Source organism: Pogona vitticeps, chromosome 2 (genome assembly GCF_051106095.1).
Source record: "Pogona vitticeps strain Pit_001003342236 chromosome 2, PviZW2.1, whole genome shotgun sequence".
NCBI lineage: Eukaryota > Metazoa > Chordata > Lepidosauria > Squamata > Agamidae > Pogona > Pogona vitticeps.
Genome location: NC_135784.1, coordinates 160,684,722 through 160,705,026, shown reverse-complemented (window position 1 = coordinate 160,705,026; position 20,305 = coordinate 160,684,722). Strand labels below are relative to the sequence as shown.

Genomic DNA, 20,305 nt, shown 5'->3' with positions numbered 1-20,305 from the left:
TAAAGGTTGTGTCATCCTATCACTCTTTGTCTTCAAATATAACAATCTCATATACAGTACAGTAGTATTCAGAACCAAGCAGTTTACAGGATCTGGTCACTCTCCGTCAAGGGATCTGTTTGCATGGATAATGAATGGAAATGTTGAAAATGTACAGGAAATTATTATTCCAGAGGGGAAAACCGTTACAACAATTACATAACGTACAGCAGTTCACGGCAACATATTGATGGTGACAGGGCATTTATTACAGTTTGTGAGGGAACACATCTGTCATGCACTTGGAGCCAGCCTATACATCACCTTGGGAAATGACTCAGCTGCTTATTACTTTAGCTGTACCCGGCATTTTTTTTTTATTCCATAGGAATGGTAGCCGTAGGGAATACACAGTCAATTAAGCCGGCCAAGCTTTGAACCTGTCTGTAGAGCAGATTACTCTATGTATGCAGTATAAAGGTAACATTCTAACATGTCACTGTGTTTCTAATTATACACTGTTAAATTTCATGGTGACAAGATTAATTTGGTGGCATAAAAATCAGGTGTGCTTTTCCTGAAATTTTTCAAGGCCCATTTGCTATGCCTCAGCATCAAGTTTTACGATGTATGGCATGCTGCTAAATAACAGAAGAACATTTCCATCAATACTGTTTCTCTGAGTACAAGGAATGCAATGTATGCCTTAACTGCTGACAGGATACAATTTGACCATTTCGGGACCATTTTATGGAAAAGAATTTCTGTGCAACTTGTTCTTTGATGGTCCCTCTGGTGGCAAAAAGTTGAAGCAGTGTAATATCACAAGCAATGCATAAGGAAGGCCGACAGCCATGGCCCACCTTTGGGCAATGGGTCAGAAAAAGAAAGGGAGGTGGGGTGATAAGCTTTCCCTTCCTCTTGTTTGCTCCTCTACCAATCCGAAAAATAATAATAATAATCATTCCCAGCTAATATAGGGTTTGAACTATACAAAGGCCAAAACCTTGGACTTGACTGTATCTTCAACATGTGCTTAACTTTAAGATTTCTCTAGGCATCTGTCTTCTCTCCCTACTTTTCTCTCAGTTTCTTAATCCAGTGACCTTTTTTTTCCCTTTGGCTCCATGGCTCTGTGTTTCTCCCTGCCTGCTAGCTTTTTGCATAGAATCTCTCCCTGAACAGCTTACTTATCTGTGGCCACTGATGGATATCTCTGGACATGATATGGTTGTAAATCCAGGTGAAGCGATCTCCTCTGTCCTTAAGAGGAGGATGACTCTAAACAGACCATGTTTAAAAGTCCACGAAACATTCCAGTTTGGTTCTTCAGCACTCAGAACATTCATGACACCACATCAGCTCAGCCATTCCATGCTGAAGGCCTCCAATTCTCGCTTCCACCCTTTCATGCATTACTGTGCTCATTGGACTAATGGCACCTCATATTTCCATCTCTCTTACTTTTTCCCTTTTTTTTCTTTTTTACTGTAGCGCTGTGCCACTGAAGTCTCACGTGTAGAGGATTGCATGGGGTGGAGGAGTGGGCGGATGAGGAAACCACAAAAACTTAAGGTCCAACATGCCACTTGGCAGCAACGTTTGAATCAAAAATAAGTCCTTGTTCCAGGCATATTTTCCATGGATTGGTTTCGTACATTTCACAACTGTCAGAGTGATGAGTGTCACATTCTGTCAGCTTTCAATCTCATGAGTTTTTGTTCCGGCACCTCTTTTTTTTTCTGATGTTCAGTGAAAGAGAACAGTAATTTCTGTTTTATTTTGGATCTACTCAAAACAGAGAAGGCAAAATGCATGTGACTTTCTCTTTTCCATTTCTAGAGCAAAACATGTTAGAAACAAATTCAAGAATGTCTCACTGCAGTTCTTCAACATAATTCTCACCAAACATACTTACTTAGTGGTTGTTGTGGGTTTTTCAGGCTCTTTGGCCATGTTCTGAAGGTTGTTCTTCCTGACGTTTCACCAGTCTCTGTGGCCGGCATCTTCAGAGGACAGCATCAACAGAGGACCACCAGAGCACAGAATGCTGTCCTCTGAAGATGCCGGCCACAGAGACTGGTGAAACGTCAGGAAGAACAACCTTCAGAACATGGCCAAAGAGCCTGAAAAACCCACAACAACTATTAGATCCCAGCCATGAAAGCCTTCACGGATACATACTTACTTAGTACTAATATTATTCAGGAATGGTGCTACAATATTTTCCTCTTTCTTGTATTGAAACATTCAGTCCACGAGAATAATTAAGAATATATGTGAACAGGATTGCATGAAACAATCTAAAGATTTTGCTGCTTGTGCAAACATTGCTGTTGCTCGACCAGTGATCTCCATGAGGAGCATCTGCCCCCTGCTTGCACTACAGTAGTACATGCACAAGTGGAGTGATCCCACATTACTACATGGCAGGACATTCGGCTCAGTGGAAGTTCAGTAGGATGCCAGCATGGAGATGGGCTAGGAAGACACTGTGGTCAGCGGTACCAACAGATGAGACATCAAGCAATTGCACTTTCCTGGTTTCTCTCTCTTGAAGAATGTTATTTGTCAGGGTCACCACGACCACCCCAAAACCAGACCTAAATGCAGGCTGAAATGGATCAAAAGAATAGGTTCCTTCCACAAAGGTCTGTAATGGAATGTTGCTCCAAAACATAATACCTAACATAAGCATGGAGCTCAAATGAGGAAGTACAGCTTTATTTGATTAGTAGCAGGGTTGGGGAGTCACGAGTCGCTGTCAAGTCCAACTTAAGTCAGACTCGACTTGGGTCTTCTCTTTTTTTTAAAGGCTCAGACTTGCAACTCAGAACCATTTTCGTGAGTCATATTTCGAGTCCCTCTTAGGGGCCTCTCTACCTGCTCCTGACTCTGACTCTAACCTCCCTCCCCCCCAGCGGCGGTGCTGCTTTCAGGGAGCCTGTATTTATATTATAGAGTGGTCTTAACCGACCAGATAGGCAGGATATAAAATAAATAAATATTTATTTATTTATTTATTTATTTGATTTATATCCCGCCCATCTGGGCACTCCTTGAGCCTGCCTCCCAGTGCGCCAGGGCCATCAACTGGGCTACAGTGCCCAGGACCCTAGAAGCCTGCACAGCCGAAGCCACCAGGCCGCCACCGCTGCTGCTGCCGCCGCCGCCACAGCCTTCAAGGAGTCCGGGCGCTCCTTGAGCCCACTTTTCGGCAGATCGGGGCAATCTGCTGGGAGGTGGCCATTCACAGAAGGCAGCCTGCACTGCTGCTGCCTCTGCTCCCTCTGCCCAGGCGCTCCTCAATCAGGGTGATTAGCTGAGGGGGAGGGAGGCCGCCACTCCTGCCATCCTTAGAGGCAGCAGGCCTGGCTTCCCTTCCAGGATCCAGCTGTTGCTTCCACCTATGCACCCACCACCACCCAGCTGACAAGCCGGTGCATCTTCAGAGGCAGGGGCCAGCTCTGGGAAGGGAAGTTGACCCCCCCCCCGGCCCTGTGCAGGCCCCAGCCTATCAGCTGGGTGACACATGGGCAGGGTCTGAGTGAGTCCCAAGCCTCAAGTCCAGAGTTGTCTGCTCGGGGGGAGGGAGCAGAGGAGACAACTCGAGGCACTGACTTGGGACTCAGACCGAAAGGCTCATATTCAGGACTTGGACCCAAAGACGTGCCAACATTCCTGATGAGTAATTACATGAAATATAAAACTGTCCATGTTTGGAAATAAAGTTCATGACCAGAGTCCAAAGAGCCATTGCTGAACAGTCCTGCCTCACCATGCTGTGCCACAAAGCTATGACGAAAACTCCCACTTCCAAACGCCACTGTAAAATGCTATGAAGTGTGTGCGCACAGGCATGTGTACTGTTAAAATAAAAACAAATGTGAAGTTCCCTTGAGCTCATGACGCTGTGTTCTAGAAGCCAGGTATACTGTTTTACACTCCTCAGTCTTCAGGCTAGACAGAATTCACTTCTCAATGAGGTCAGGGTTTTTTAAAACTCTAAAAATAGGATTTGTGCCCTTTCAAGATCACTACAAATCCTTGTTCTGAAAGCATGAAGGTTCACTCCTGCCTCACTGTTGTGGGTTTTCATCCACCATCTGTCTTGTTCAGAACATAATTGTTCTGCTATTAAGACCTTATTTTAACCACTTAATTTAGAATGCCCTCCCTTGGTCTCTGTTCTCTGTCACACATAATTTATGAGGCAAACTCATTTCAGCAGACTAAATTTGCTAGCAATTCACACAAATTGCTCCATATTTCAGTACATTGTAATGACAAATGCAGACTGTTTTAAAAATAGCATTTTCGGTATTGGGTGCTAACCAGGCAAAAACACTGCTGCCACCCTGTGCTTGATTTTCCTCTTAGAGCTAAAGCAAAAAGAAAGAAAGAAAGAAAGAAAGAAAGAAAGAAAGAAAGAAAGAAAGAAAGAAAGAAAGAAAGAAAGAAAGAAAGAAAGAAAGAAAGAAAGAAAGAAAGAAAGAAAGAAAGAAAGAAAGAAAGAAAGAAAGAAAGAAAGAAGAAGCCTAAGGCCATAACTGTCTGTGAAGGAAGGGGGAATTGAAGTCACTATTTTCAGAAATATATTTGCTGACCACTCAAAGTAGTCTTGATTTGACATGATAATGTCTGAAATGTGCATTTATTTAGAAAATGTTATGTGTGGTCAAGTTGGAGCAGATTGTGTGTGTTGTGTGAGGTGCCATCAAGTTAGAACTCACTTATAACCACCCTCATTTCAAGGTAAGAGAAATATTTAAGGGGTGGTTTTACCAGTTCCATTCCCCCAGTGAGTTTCCTTGGCAGAGCCAGGAAACCAAACCCATTTCTCTACCCGTTGCACCACATTCAGTAACCACATTTAGAAAATAGATGTGAATAATTATCGGGTACCATCGTTACAAGATTTCAAGTATTGTGTCGTAAATAAAGCAACAGACTAGGACTTGGGAGGCCTGGGTTCAAATCCCCACCCAGCCATGGACGCTCACTAGGGGAGATGTGGTAAAACCACTCCTTAAATATTTCACTTGTCTCAAAAACCCTGTTAGGGTTCCTATAACTCAGACTTGACGGCACAGGACAACAGCTGTCATTACAGGAGCCAATATAGCTCAGTGGGTTGGAGCACCTGACTCCAGAACCAGGGTGTGGGAGTTTGAATCCTCACTTCCAGATTTAAAAGGTGTTTTTTAAGTGTACTTAAATCCACTTCAGGGTAGTTCCATAGCCCTGGTGTCACTGTATAAGCAGCCCTAGTTTGCCCTTAAAGCTTCCTTCTTTCTAGATTAATTGCTTCATTACGGTTAACTGCCTTGTGTTCCTGGTACACAAGATCAAAGACTGAAGTAAACAAGATTGAAGGCCAGAATGAAAGGAATGAAATAACTGAATAATCAGAAGTCTTTTTCAGAGTTATTGCCAAACAAAGATGCGTGTGCTGAATTTCCAAAGCAAAAGTTCCTCCCTAAAATTATTATTATCATTTTTTAAAGAAGTCAGTCACCCTTACTTTCAGCCTATATCAGTGGTGGCCAAGAATGCCTTTGCATATTTGAAGTTAGTAGACCCATGGAACTCATTCCCTAAGATGTCTGCTCTGGCTACAGATCACATTCCCCAGGGGGCTGAGTTGCCCCTCCCCTCCCCTCTCTACCGGCAGATAAAGGCTTTTCTTTTTTTAGGCAGGGTTTTCACAGATTTGGGCAAGAAAACATTATATTGTATATTTATTTTATTTATTTATTTTATTTATATCCCCCCTATCTGGTCGGATCAGGACCACTCTAGGCGGCTAACAGTTTCCCCCCTAACAATCTGAGGTATAGAGTTTTAAATATTGTTATCTCTTCGTTTTTTTAATATTATGTTCCATTGTATTTGATTGCATTGGTTTACTTAATTATGAGTCCCCCTGGGTTCCTTTATTGTGAGAAAAAGGCATATAAATTAAATAAATTAATACAATTTGGTTTTTCTTCTCTTGTCATGGTTCCAGGATGAGCCTCTCTTTTCTGTAGGCTTCTTAACACTGCAGGCAGAACCTGAACGGAAGGTTAAAACTGGTTTCCAGCTGCAAAAACACTGATACAATATACAGTATAGAATTTGCATATGCATGTTGCATATGTATGCCATATATTAAGACTGAAGAATAGTTACAAACTTTTACAATGGGGCTAAAACAGTGGTCCCCAACCTTTTTAACACCATGGACCAGTTGGGGAAGGTGCCCCCAGCATTCATACATATGCGTGAAGGGGTGGGAGTGTGTGCACTCGCTCACATGCATGAAGGGGCAGGGGGTGATTGCACGGGCATGTGCACACTCACGCACATGCACAAAGGGCGGGGTGCACTCGAGGGGCACTTGCGCATATGTGCGAAGGGGTGGGGGCACTCGCACGGGCTCATGTGCCCTCGCACGCATGTGTGAAGGGGCTGTGCAGAGGAAGTGTGTGCGGGGTGCGTGGGAAATCTGTCTCCGTGGACCAATCTAGCCCAGGCCACAGACTGGCACCGGGCTGCAGACCGAGGGTTGGGAACCCCTGCTCTAGAAGACTCTTCTAAACATGTACAGTATTTAAAATGTCTCTGTTAAGTACATTAAGTGCTTGCTGCTTTATGTATAGAACCAGGAGAAATGCTGGCATTGGGAATTAGATTACCAGGAGAGAAATTCATAAACATTTCCATGTCAAATGAGGCTGTTTGTGTGTAGTTTGTGTTTATGCCATTTCCCCCCACACATCAGTACTAGAATGAATAAGTGGAGGATAAAACTTAACAAAAGTTGGGATTACTTTAAAATCCCTTATATTAATAATTGTTTATATTATTCCCATGCTAACTTGCAAAACAGATCTTCTTCCTTAGCATTGATTTGCTTATTTCCATGTGTGTTTAATCAGCATTTTCTTTTTTCTTGTCGGTAGGATCCTAAATACTTCAAATCAGAGAAGACTGGGAGAGGCCTTTTGAAAGAAGGCTGGAGGGACACTCAAGACCCCATCATGTGTTCCTACAAATTGGTGTCTGTGAAATTCGAAGTCTGGGGACTTCAGACTCGAGTAGAGCAGTTTGTCCACAAGGTGAGTGGAGGGACGGTGGTGCCCTGCGCTCTTTGGCCACCCTGTCCCTGTGCCTTGATAGAAGCTGCCAAGGTCAAGGCAGGTCAAGGCGCTGAGGGTCTGGGTCTGGTTTCAGCGCTTCCCCTTAGGGACGGGTGGCCATGCATTTAGCCAGGGATTTAATGTGGAAACCATCACAGAATTTGAAGCAGAATTTGCAAGATTTTCAATATCCTGAAATCAATTTAGCCATAACAAGAAAAACTCCAAATGTCTGTGAAGGACAAACTGATAGAAATTAGAAGTACAGATTATTACAAGGCAAGAAATAAAGTGTGCATTTATTCTAAAGGAGGAGTGTACTTCTCTTACCACCGTGGACAATTTCTGTGTAAATCTATATAATCCATGATGTTACAACAACTCTTTGTTCAATTAGGAGCAGACACTCATATTTGTGCCTGTATCTTTATAGAAGTATTTTCATATAACACGAGATTCACTGTATAAGAAATCTATTAATAAATTTACATATGTATTGTTTATACGAAGGGAGATGCCCGGTATAAATAAAAGGCAAATAAGGGGGAAAGAACAGAACATACTTGCTGGTGAAAGTACGGGTAGGTGATATTTAGAAAGGGATGGAACATGCTCTTCTTAAAAGTTAATCCAGGAAGAGAGCAGTATATCATGTGACTCAGATGAGAAGAGATGATGCTGTTCAGCCATGTATGTGTGAATGAAACCGAAGAATGCAAACAGAAGCATTGCTTAGGAAGGACAGGTAATCCAGCCCTTTATGAATGTGTTCATACCTTGGGGGCATTTGACTGACAAGGTATGCAAGAAATAGAATCTTACGGGAATAAATCAGAAAGCCCCTACCCCGTCTCCCCCCATCTCCTCCCCCCCCCCATATACCTGGATTTACCACGAATGTTGGCACTCTGATGCTGGGAGCAGATTGCATCTTGTTGCATAGAACCAGAGAGATACACCCACCGGGTAGACTCTTGTATGAGTCCAGACTCCCACTTCTGTACAAAGTCTTGGCACCCAAGCAGTGATTTCCCTTATGGAGAGCCAACGTTCAGCTGAGCCAGGAGGAACTGGATGTTGCTCAGACAAAGGCATTAAAAATGAATTGTTGGTGTGACATCCACTACACAAGCAGACACTCCCCAACAGGATTCCAGTCCAGGAACACATGCCTACATTTTTTTTCCATGTTCTTGGTTCCAGCCACAATAACTGGATCTTCCCTAGCACTACCTACCAGCTTATCTACACAGAAGCGTACACACCCAGGATGTAACAGCCCTACATTTGTATTTTTCGTCTCTTTCTAAACGAATTAGAGAAATTCTCAAGTGATGTATTCACTGGCTCATGTGAGTCTGCTAGTAATGCAGGTGTTCAAAATTCTGCACAGTTCTGCTTATCTTTGGTTCAAGGTTTGAAACGGACAGAAGAGAAACGAAGTGAAGAAGGAATGCTGCAGATGACATAATGAGGAATCTGGCAGAGTAATACTAGAATGTCAGTTTTGCTCATGTTTGTGTCCTGTGCCTTTCTTTCTAACACTTAGCATCCTGGTGCTAGAAAAGCCCATATAATAAATCTACCACTGGAGCGAGCAGTTTTTCCATTTTTAAGAAATAACGTGGACTTCGCTTCCTTTGATTGATGCCTGTGTCCTTTATAAACATTTCTGGCATGCTTCTCGGAGCAGGTTTTCCACACTGAATCCTGCCCAGGCTGGACATATTGCGCCTAAAGTAATCATGTAAATACATGCAGAAATAGCTCCAAAGGCAACAATGATGTAGTTCTCCTTTTAAGCAGAAAAAAGTGCCTTTTAAAAAGAACCGAAACTTTTACTTTTATAAAAGAAGCAGAGCTAATGGTTGACCAATCCTAATCCTCCCAGAAAAGTCAGATCACCATTGGGATTGGATCCAAAGCTGTTATATGTACGGGGTTTTGCTGACCGTTCAAACTCAGGGATGTCCCTGGAAGACAATGAGATAAAAAGTGATTAATGTTGTGGCCTTATGAATCATCCAGCATGACATGGCCTAGTGCCATGTCCCCAGTTCTGTTCTGCTTCTTCCATGCAAAGCCATGAACTCCTCTCTTAAAAAAAAAAACCCAACCTAGCAATGCAAAAACAATCAGCACTTTAAACTGCATGTCATTTGCTTGTTTTTCAGGCTATTGCTTCCTGGGATTATACTCAACCGGTATATACAAATGCCAAAAAAATAGACTGGCAGAAAGTTTTCAGCACAGATCTTCAGGAAAAGCTGAATTTTAATTCCAGCTACATCTTTACAGCATGTGTCTATGTGTCCCTAAGCAATGCACATACGTACATGCTTACAGAACATAGAAACAATGTAGATGAATAAAGCTTGTAGAAATACACAAACAAATGTTGCCTGGAATCATTCCAACAAAGGGGCATTTTAGCTTTATACCTTTATGCATTTTGTTATGATTTGGATTGGTTATTTGGTTTCATACTAAATTTACAGTGGTGCCTCGCTAGACGATGATAATCCGTTCCACTGAAATCACTGTTTAGTGAAATCATAGAAACCCTTTTAATGCGTTCCAATGGGGAAGAATCATTGTTGTTTAGTGAAGATCGGCCATAGGAAAGCCGCTTTGCGAACCGCCGATCAGCTGTTTAAATAGCTGTCTTGCGAAGCTTAGGTCCCGAAAACATCTGTTTTGCGAGCACAGAGGGAGCTGTCAAAATCGTTGTCTAGCGAAAATTGGTTTGCGAAGCAGGGACCAAACATTGTCCAGTGAAATTCGCCCATAGGAATCACTGTTTTGAGAATCGCTATAGCAATCGCAAAAAGTCAATGTCTAGCGAAAAAACTGTCATGCAGGGAAACTGTCTAGCGAGGCTCCACTATAGTTGTTTTAGGGATAAATGCCAGCTATGACTAACACAGTCTTCTGTTTTTCCCTCCTAGAGGTCTATAAAGGTGTATAGGTTTCTTAGGAAAGTGGCCAAGCATCAGATTGTCTGACTTGATACAACTAGGGCAAGGCAACAGGAGCTTTGGCTCAGGGTGCAAAACAGAGGTGGTACAAAGATTTGCTGCTAGAAAAGTCCAAATCCATCTGATATTTGCTGCTAAAGGTGCACACCATGGCACAACCAAACACATATGCTCACCCTGAACAGTAGGGAACACACGTTGGTGGGTCAGTGTAGCACCAGTGTGGCTGTTGTGTGTTCAGAAACAGGCATTCCTCTCTGTCCTCTTGTTGTGTATGTCAGTCTCTCGTGATCCAATCTTAATCAATAGGGCAGTAAAGCCCTGGGCATAAACATTGCTAGGTATGGCTCCGATCTTTGAAATTCATTGACAAATTCAAGACATAAATCTCATACATGTGAATAAAAGGAGGGTCTTACAGTCCTTTTGACTGTAATCAAGTTAGTGAAGGAGTTCTCTTCCCACCTTCTCCTTTTCTTTTTTCTTTTCCTTTAAGTTATCATCATTGCTATCGTTGTCGTAATCTCTATGGTTTCATTCTCTCTTTTCTATCAGGAGTTCAATACAAGGTAGACAAAGGATGGAAGCACGATCTCTAAATCCCTCAATTGCATTGATTTAGGCTGTCTTGGTGCAACCCGGGACAAAATAATATTTCTTGCCTTGAGGTTGGAGTGGGTGAGAAAAGGAATGGCGTTGTTTTTCTTGTTAGTGTCTCCATCATTTGCTCAAACTGCCTCTGCAGGAAAAAAACTGACTTCTTTCCCTTTGAGAAGCACAACAAAATACAGCAGACCCATCCAGGAAGCAGAGAATGGACGGACAGTTTAAAGAGATACAAACAACTCCTCCAACCCCATCCCTTAAAAATCCCACAACAGATTTTATTTTATTTTATTTTGTTATTGTATTTATATCCTGCCCATCTGGTCAATCGACCACTCTAACAACAGATAAAGATAAAACATTTTAAAATATAACAATAATATACAGCATCGGTAATCAGTTGCTCAAGATGGAAAAGAAAAAAGAAAAGAGAAATCAAATAGTGGCTGGAGGGAAGGCTGCTTAAACAGCCTTGGCTTTTGAAAATGCCCAGCGAAGGGGCCATGCGGCTCTCAGGAGGGAGTTTATTCCAAAGGCGAGGAGCCACAACCAGCAGTTGTGGTTGTTTTGTACAATTTGTGTTACAGTACTTTCTTTAAATAAAGGCTGTATGAAAGCATGGTTTGTCTACGTTTACTTGGAAAGCAAGAGTGTTCTCTTCATGGGAGGGAGCTCCACAAAATACCTTGCCCTTTCATAGGGTGAGGAAAACAACTTTCTGGTTCCTTGACCTTGCATGCAAGGGTGAGACCTACGAGGATTTATATTGCCAGAGTACAGAGTTTGTCTCCTGCCCATTCTGTCTTCCCTGTGGGGTTAAGTTAGGCTGACACTTGTGACTTTGCCAAGGTCACGCACTCTGCTTCATGGCTCCGGAGGTATTTCAGCCTGAGTCTCTCCCTGGTTTGTACAGTAGTCTGATTTTTCTTTCCCTGAATCTTCTGTTTTTCTCCAGAGCTGTATACTTGTGCCAGCCTGTACTCTTTTTACCCCACGGGCCCAGACCTGATTCTCAGTCTCCTGGAGAGAGTTTTTGAAGGGCGTTGGCCTTTCACATACAGAATGAACACATTCAATTTTAAAATGAAAGCCATGTGATTATTATTTAACCTAGCTGCTCAAATTCTAGTTATTCATCACACCCATTCCTACAATGTGCAGTAGTTACCACCAGTTTAATGTTGTTGACAATGCTGTTTTCAAAGCAGACTGTTTGTCTGTATACCTTTCAACAAGTGAACACATAAAAATCAGCACTGGCTTTTCTGCTGTGGTTTTTCTGGGAGACATGGAACCCCTAAGGTTTGAATGTGGCTCATAGCTATAGATAAAGGCAACATCTAACACTGGCAGCATTAGAGCATTCATACATTTTCTGCTTTATTTTTCCCTTTTATCTCAGAGAAATCTAATTTGTTACAGGTGGTCAGAGATATATTGATGATTGGTCACCGGCAGGCTTTTGCTTGGGTGGATGAGTGGTATGGTAAGTCACGTTTATGAGTACAATATATTATAAGTTTTAATTCACTGTGTGCCACATTTATCTTTGCTTTGACATCCATTGCTGAGCTATCCATCATGGAGGACTGCTTTTGCATTTCTTATTCTCTTGGAATATTGAAGATTGACTTAGGCCAGAACGCCTAAGCAAGAGATCCAATGGGATAACAGTTCCATGCAAGGAACTTCCCTATGCAGTATTAAGCATAAGGAGGACAAAGAATGATGCCATCTTCTCCCCTCGCCGCAAACTAATAACATGTCTGCACAGAACAGGACTTTTGACTACTAGCTCTATATTTCTGAACGAATAATAGGTTTTCAGGCTCTTGGTGAAGTATTGCAGAACTGTTCCTTGTCCATGAGATGCACATTCAGTTTGGTGCTTCATGCTCTACCCTGATGGATAAAAATGAGTCTCAGAAGAGTAGCCACTGTTGCAGTAGAGGGCAAACTATAATGTTTTGAAGTCATTGTTAGAGAATAGCAATGAGAACGGATCAGTCTCTCTGTGTATGTGTGTGTCGCTCACTCACTCATACACACAAACACAGAGTCAGGGAGTGAGACTGTAGTGGAATGCCAAAAGGTGACATCATTCCTGCCTGTCCATCACAGAAGCTCAAGGGGGAGGAGCTAAGGATAGAGCAAGAGGGGGCGGAGCCAGGGAGACAGAGAGTTAGAGAGACAGACAGTTAGAGAGGGACAGTTGGAGATGAGGAATGGGCGTTAGGGTTTTAGCAGTAAGAAGAAGAGAGTTAGGGATTTGAGCTGAGAGTGTTAGGAGAAGGAATTGAGATAAATGAGATTGAACAAGCAGGAATTAAGTTACAAGTACCATAAGAGAGATATTGAGTAAAAGTACATAGTAGTTTGAAATAAAAGTGATTGCATACCTAGTCAAATCCTTGTTAAGACCTGATATAGTCCCTACTTGATTTACCTTTATGATTTACTTGTCAATAAAAGAATCTTTGTTAATTCACCCTCTGTCCTAAATTCAATAATCCTTAGTGTTGGCAGCACACAAGTATAACATAGTTGGTACAGTATTAGGAAAATACCTGGTGGCAGCGTGAAAGGAAAGGGCGTGATCTCTTGTGAAGGCCAAAATAAACTGAGGCAACAAGGTAGATCGCCACAGACATTCCCACCCCCAAGAATTTTCAATACTTTGAGCACTTTGGAACCACTTTCTAAGGATTAAACTAATTGTAGAGAGGCCCGAATCTTATCACTTACACCCACTAGCATAACGCATTTGGTGTAAGTTTGGCTAATTGCTGCAAGTGCCTATGCTAATTTCTACACATGCAACAGTTTGTCAACAAGGTTTATGTCAACCATATGATGTCAGCATAAAACTGCAATAGGATTTTGGCCCAAACCTCTAGAACATGAAAAGATCAAATACTCTTCCCCCACCCCCATAATGCATATAATATTTTAAGAAAATATACACCGTGTGTATACATTTTGGCTTCCATCCCATGTCATATGCGTGCATGTCCAAGGGACTTCATCTTTAGCACGATACAAGGGGAGAAATCTGTTCTTCCAACATTGCCCATGGCCCACAGCTGGTAGACAATGTTGGGCTTCCCTGTAGAGACAGAGGTTCACCTTGTTCTCTCTTTATGCTTGCTTGATCATTAGGCTGTTCACAAAAGCAAGAAAACCTGGATGCTTGTTACATCCTGGCAGCAAAGGAAAAGCTCTCCTGCAAGAAGCAGGGTCCATATATAGGCTTTGAGAAGCCAGAACATTGCAGCAGGTGGCTGTAGCTTTCTGTTGCATTTACATTTTGCAGGCAAACCTGTGTCTAGATTGTTGGTGCTGGCAGATAATGGTAAACTACTTTAGATAACTAGGGTTTGCAAATACTTGGGTCTTTAGTGTTTGCCCTGGAAGCAACATATCGGAGGGCTTTTTCTGAGGCGTATGATGATTAAATAGCTCTTTGTCTTTGTTCTATCTACATTTCAGGCCGGATATTAAATAAAAGGTCCAGCTGTTGATGGTATCAGATGAATTAAATAGTATTATATAACAGGGGCTTAATGTATAAATGCGTATTTTCTTGACCAGAGTGTTTTGTTGTTCCTCATTATTGTATACTAATCTCAAATCCTCAACTTCTTTACTCGGAAATATTTCCACTATTTCAATTGATCTCATTTTGCGGTGGAAATATGTAAGATTGCAGTCTAATATTTAATTAGGTTTTTTTTTGTAAGATTGCAGCCAAATATGCAATTAACTCTGTGTAAGATTGCAGCCTAATATGCAAGACACCATTATTTCAGTATTAATACAAGTGTTGCCACTGAAGAGCATGTACTTTGCTTGGCAGAAGTGCTTTTGATCATTCAATTTCCATTGCTGTAACTTTCTTTGTTCAGTGCTTTAATGTTCCTTTCCGCATTGTGGGTGGGTGGGAGAAGCGTGCAGTAATCTATGGCTCATGTCAGTGGAGTATTGTGAGGGCTTTGTACAATGGAGGTAATACTGTACTGTATGCTGATATGCTCAATCTTAGCCATGCTTTAATGAAACATACTGGAACGTAAGAGCACTAACCTCCAGAAAAGAGAAAGATAAACACTGCATAGTGTATAAATGTTTCTGCTGAGCTTTAAAACATGTCTAAATGAGGGCAGTTTGTGATTGAACCAAGGTGCTTTTCCCCTTCCCACATTTTGGGGTTGGGCCCCTCGTTCGGTCCGCAAGCTGCCCCAGGCCAAAATGCCTGTGTCCACACCCCAAAGTGGGTTGGAACTGATTAGTATATTGTTGTTAACTGGAGGGTTCTGGAATGACAACTAAAAATATGTCAGGACTTTTCCTTCCATGTATTTTCAACTTCTCTACCTTTACCTATGGACTATTTGACTTACATAATCTCTAAAACCTGACAGTGTTTAAGTAATAAAGGTATGTTGTTACTATAAAGAATAACATGTTATAATACTGTAGAATTTTGCTAAAAGGCTCCTGACAAGGTAAGCACATTCTTGACCAGCTCCTTGATCCTTCTTCCCAAACCTGGCCCATCCCCCAGGAAATCTTCTAAATGAATTTTAGAAGATGTTTGCCTCTAGCAAAGCCTGCACCTTGCAACCTCTTGCCAAGCTCATTTCACAAACATTTCCTGGCTTCCGAGCATCCCTGTACTATCATTTCCTTCAGTTTAACCTTCTTATACTTCCTTGGCCGGTTTAACATAACTCTCCTTAGCAATGATTCCCCATAAAGCTAGTTGGCTTCCCGCTTTTTGCCTTTTGCTGGAAAGGTTTTTTTTTCCCTGCCCCCCCTAGCCTCTTCCTTTTTAAAATTAAAAATTTAGAATGGCATTAATAGCAAATCCCAACATCTTGAACTTTTTTCAGATATGACTATGGAGGATGTCCGAGAATATGAGAAAAATATGCATGAAAAAACGAACATTAAAGTTTGCAGTGAACATTCATCTCCTGTGGATGAAATAGCAAGCCATGCCAAAGGAAGTGTATGTAGTGTCTTTAAAAATATTGCCCAGTTTCTCCTAGAACAAAAATATATTTTTTAAAAATAAATAAATAAATAAATAAATAAATAAATAAATAAATAAACAAACAAACAAATAAATAGAGGGCTGAATCTGCATTACAAGGATTCCAGTGGGAAGACTGAATTCAGTGGAAATCCATTCTTCCTGTTCTGAACCAGCTGTGCAGAAGACCGATTGGATGATTCCTAGTGATGTCATAAAGCCACTCCCTCTTTTCAAAACAAATGTCCATTTTAAAAAAAAGACACCATTATTTGTGCTTTCTGAAAGTATGTTCTGAATTAGATGTGTGTACCTGCTGCATTTTTTTAGGAGGCAGACATGACAAACAAAATCAGCATTTGATTTCCTAATTATATATGTCCTTCCTTGTATTCCAAATATGAAACAAGGGATGTGTCGTAGTTCCTGGGTTTTTTTAAAAATATATCCGTATGTAGCTTTTTTAATCTGTTGACTCATTTCTGACAGAAAAAGACATAATGAGCTTAGTGTTGATGGAATGCAACCAACAGTCATTTTGTGTCCTAACTTTCTCTGACAGGAACGGTCATGTTATGGGCTAGCATGGTCCTTTCCCTCAAGGTCTGCTGTCTGTTAGATTACAACCAGACAATGCACACCCTGACCCAGCAGTTTTCCCCAGGAACAGGCTGCACATTCTTTTGTGTGCGTGGGTAGTCTCTCTCCACCAAAATTATCATCCACTGGGATTATTTGGCACCTTGATTCCAAGGACATTCATGTGGGCTAGATTCCTTAGTGGTATAGGCTAAGCTTTGGTCTGATGGTTTCAAGGCCAGATGAATGTTCAGGCTGTGTCAGTCAAACAGTAGATGGAAACAAGGAGGGCTGTTACACTTTAACCCACATGATTCAAAGTACAGACATTGGTAACAGGCAGTGAATACCTGTTCTTTTATATCAGTGGGAAAACATGGTGAAACAACCATCTTTTTCACCTGGAGCACAGTGGAACTATGAATTTCAACTTTAAAAATCTATTTGGGTTTTTATTTCAGTATTACACTGCTGATGTAAAACGAAGATGATTCTTGCACTTGTATCAGAACTTTGTTATTCTCCCGCTATAGTTTCCCACAGTGGCAAACTCATAGAATCATAGTATAATGAAGTTGGAAGGGGCCTATAAGGCCATCAAGCCCAACCCCCTGCTCAAGGCAGGAATTCAAATCAAAGGATAATCCTGCTCCAGAGATATTCCCAGGCATTTAGAGGACCCCAGTTTTGAATGAGCTTTTACAGTGCAAAGGCCTGCCCAGTCATGCCCAGCGTGGTGTCCATTTGGATGCCTATTGCCATGGTGGGTTTTGACATCTATCCAGACACTCATTTCATGGTATGGGAACAAACTGCTAGCAGCCTCATAATACTGACACAAATGTGGATTGCTTTCTCAGCCTTTTATCCCACATGTGTGGCTAAAATAATTTCAATTTGTTTTTAGTTAGAATTTGGGGCAGCTTTCAACCGTTTCACTCCTATGTCTTTCCAAGAGACTGGTAACCACTTGCTCAGCACTTCCGTTCAGTATCCATAGCCGCATGCTATTTGAGCTTCTCTTAGTTTCTTCTATTCCGAGTCTCCTGTTCCCGAAAGATAAGCTGAAACTGAAACCAGGCTGGCTTTGGCTTTGTATCCTATAGCCTTTACATCCTGGATTTGGCGTTGGGAATAATAAAGCCTTTGCTGGTGTTCAGAACACCAAACTGTATTTCAGAGGAGAGGTGCAAATCTCAGATGACCTTTTGCTGAACCCATGGTGAATTTTGAATTGGTGGAGAATTACGCAAGAAGTGTGCTTTGGAATTTAGTGGGGGGGGGATTCTTGGTTTTTCTAAGATAACTCTGCCCTCTGGTGGAATTGTGTACTAGAGTCTTGCTGATATTTTAGTATATTTCTGAATGAAAATCCAAGGCCTTTTCCTGTCACAATGAGGAAATATATATATTCTGGGACCCAGTTACATTTGCTCCTTTTGACAGCCATATTACTAAGCACTCCAGTTCTTTTGGTTTTATTTTACTGACCAGCTGATTTTTAATAAATTCATGGCTGACTGTGGTCAGTTTATCAGAAAAGAACAACAACACTGGGATCCCCTCACCCCACAAACACTGATGTATCTAAATATTTCTCAATTAATTCTCCGTTGTCTCTGAACTCATTGTGGTCTAAGAGACTATCCAAAATGGGTTTTGCATTGCTCTTCATCTGTATACTAAACAGTGGTTCAAGTGTCTTTCTTACATACATACATACATACATACATACATACATACATACATACATACATACATACATACATACATACATACATACATACATACATACATACATACATACATACATACATACATACATACATACATACATACATACATACATACATACATAATGAAAAAAAATTCCACAGTGCCAATGTTTAATTCATAATGATTTTTTTTCCTAATGGCCGTTGGCATCAAAGTTTTGTACGTGAACATGCTCTGTAGGATGGGAAACCTATGTCCCTCCTCCAGTCTTACTGGACTCTAGCTCCCATCAGCCCAAGCCAGCAAACATGACCAAAGGCAGAGGGGTGCTGGAGTCTCATGACACCCAATGAGACATTTATTGCTCCCCAAATGCTGGCCAGGGATCTGTGTGATGTAGTCTTTATATCGAGATAGAGGAGCACTTGGATATCTCTAGAGATCACCCTTCTCTAAATATTAACTATCCCTCTGAACATTATGATCACCACTGTCATAATCTCATTGTTGTTTTCACTGTTACCATCTTGTGTGATGTTGTGTACAGACATAGATATACACAATTTAGTCATAGTTGTAATGGGAGCAGTAGACATCGTAGTTCATGTATCCAAAATGGTAGGCATCTCCTATGGGGAAGAAGATTCTTTACACAGAGAAATGTATTGTGTCAGGGAGATGACTAGGTTAAAACCATTTCTCATCACAACTAGTTTTTGCTGTTGTTGCTGAATTTTTTTTTTTCATGTTACGTTTGTGAGTGTGGGAAATTACTTACATTGGAGGATCAAATTATACATTACAGATGGTGCATCATTAGAAGATGAACTCGAGTCAATGCAAGATTTGCTTTTAGTAGACCTTTGTGTCTAAGAAATAATACTTTCAAGTGAAGCTATATTGACCATCCTATGATGAACCACAAAACAAAGCAAGCTAATATGCAAACTACAAGAGATACTGTATGAAAATTGTATGCTGTGACAATCAGATTTCTTTTAGCACTTCAATAATTTCTTCATGTAATGATGTGCTTTCTGTAAAATATACAGTAATTTGGTCTTCAAATTATAGTATACCTTTGATGGTTAGCAGCTCCAGGAATGATATAAAGATGTTGAGATATGGCTTCCATGTGACAATGGCCATTTCCAAAAATACAGGCTACGTAACTACACATGGAACAAATATGGGACATTTGTCTAAGACATAAATGCTCATACTGGGATGAGAATTCATTGTTAGGGCTAGTGGCTGAACAACGAAGTTGTAACTGAAATAAACATGTGCAATGTTTCTAACATTTGTTTGTCTTTCTCTCCTTCTTACCGAAGACATGACTATGGATGAAGTCCGAGAGTTTGAACGAGCCACTCAGGAGGCCACCAACAAGAAAATTGGGATCGTCCCGCCTGCAATATCAATCTCTAACATCTCCCTTCCTTCTTCAATCCGTAGTGCTCCTTCTAGTGCTCCCTCTACACCCCTATCTACAGATGCGCCCGAATTCTTAGTGGTTCCCAAAGACCGGCCACGGAAAAAGTCTGCCCCAGAAACTCTCACGCTGCCAGATCCAGACAAAACGCCGTTGTAAATGCAGCATGTTTTCCTCTGACAAGCCATGACTGAAAGAATGGCGATCGCAGCGCTCATGGTAGTTGTTTTATTTCGAGAAATTTTACTGATCCGGAAGTATGCCTCCTTAACTTCCCCCGCTTGTCCCTTTTTGACTTTAGTAAGCTAAATGCATGCAAGAACACAGTTCATGTGCTCTGTTTCCCAAAGGGAAGCTCTAAGCCATACGACAGATGTTGCTCTTGACACAAAATAAAACAGCTTGCAGAAGCAGAAACCATCTCTATGTAGCAACATACTAAATAAGAGAGATTTTCATATATAGAATAAAATGTTTTATCACTGGAGATGTTATTGGAATTTAATAAAGCTGGCAAGGCTAACTTGAAAGGGATGGGGGTCCCATTTAGGGACAGATAGATTATAATGACAGCATTGCTCATTTCAAGCCGTTATATCTCAATTTCTAAAATTCTTTTTACTCTCAAGCCAAGTGCACCTTAAAGGAAATCTTTGAACTGATTATTTACTGATAAACACTTGAATACCAACAGTTATTATTCAGATCCCTGCTTTACTAAATACAACTCAGGATTTGGGATATAGCTAATGCACACGTCTTGCTCTTCAAATTTTAAAAAAAGCATGTGCTACAGTTCTGGTTGTAAGTCAATATATTGACTGCAACACCCTTGAACTATTTGTATCTTGCA

The 20,305-nt window shown here is 41.2% G+C and overlaps 1 protein-coding gene across 3 annotated transcripts in view; it reads left to right on the top strand.

Moving 5' to 3' along the window:
• Window positions 1-19,939, top strand: part of PITPNC1 (phosphatidylinositol transfer protein cytoplasmic 1) — a 188,933-nt gene extending 168,994 nt beyond the window's left edge. Inside the window, exons 7-10 of one of the 3 annotated variants that reach the window (XM_020782276.3) lie at window positions 6,927-7,082; window positions 12,110-12,173; window positions 15,580-15,698; window positions 19,352-19,939. In XM_020782276.3, coding sequence (XP_020637935.1) covers window positions 6,927-7,082; window positions 12,110-12,173; window positions 15,580-15,698; window positions 19,352-19,357 — 345 coding nt within the window. In that variant the 3' untranslated portion in view covers window positions 19,358-19,939. Of the gene's footprint in view, window positions 1-6,926; window positions 7,083-12,109; window positions 12,174-15,579 lie in introns of all 3 variants that reach the window. The other 2 variants (XM_020782271.3, XM_078384584.1) reach the window with 2 other exon arrangements.
• Window positions 19,940-20,305: the final 366 nt, after the last annotated feature.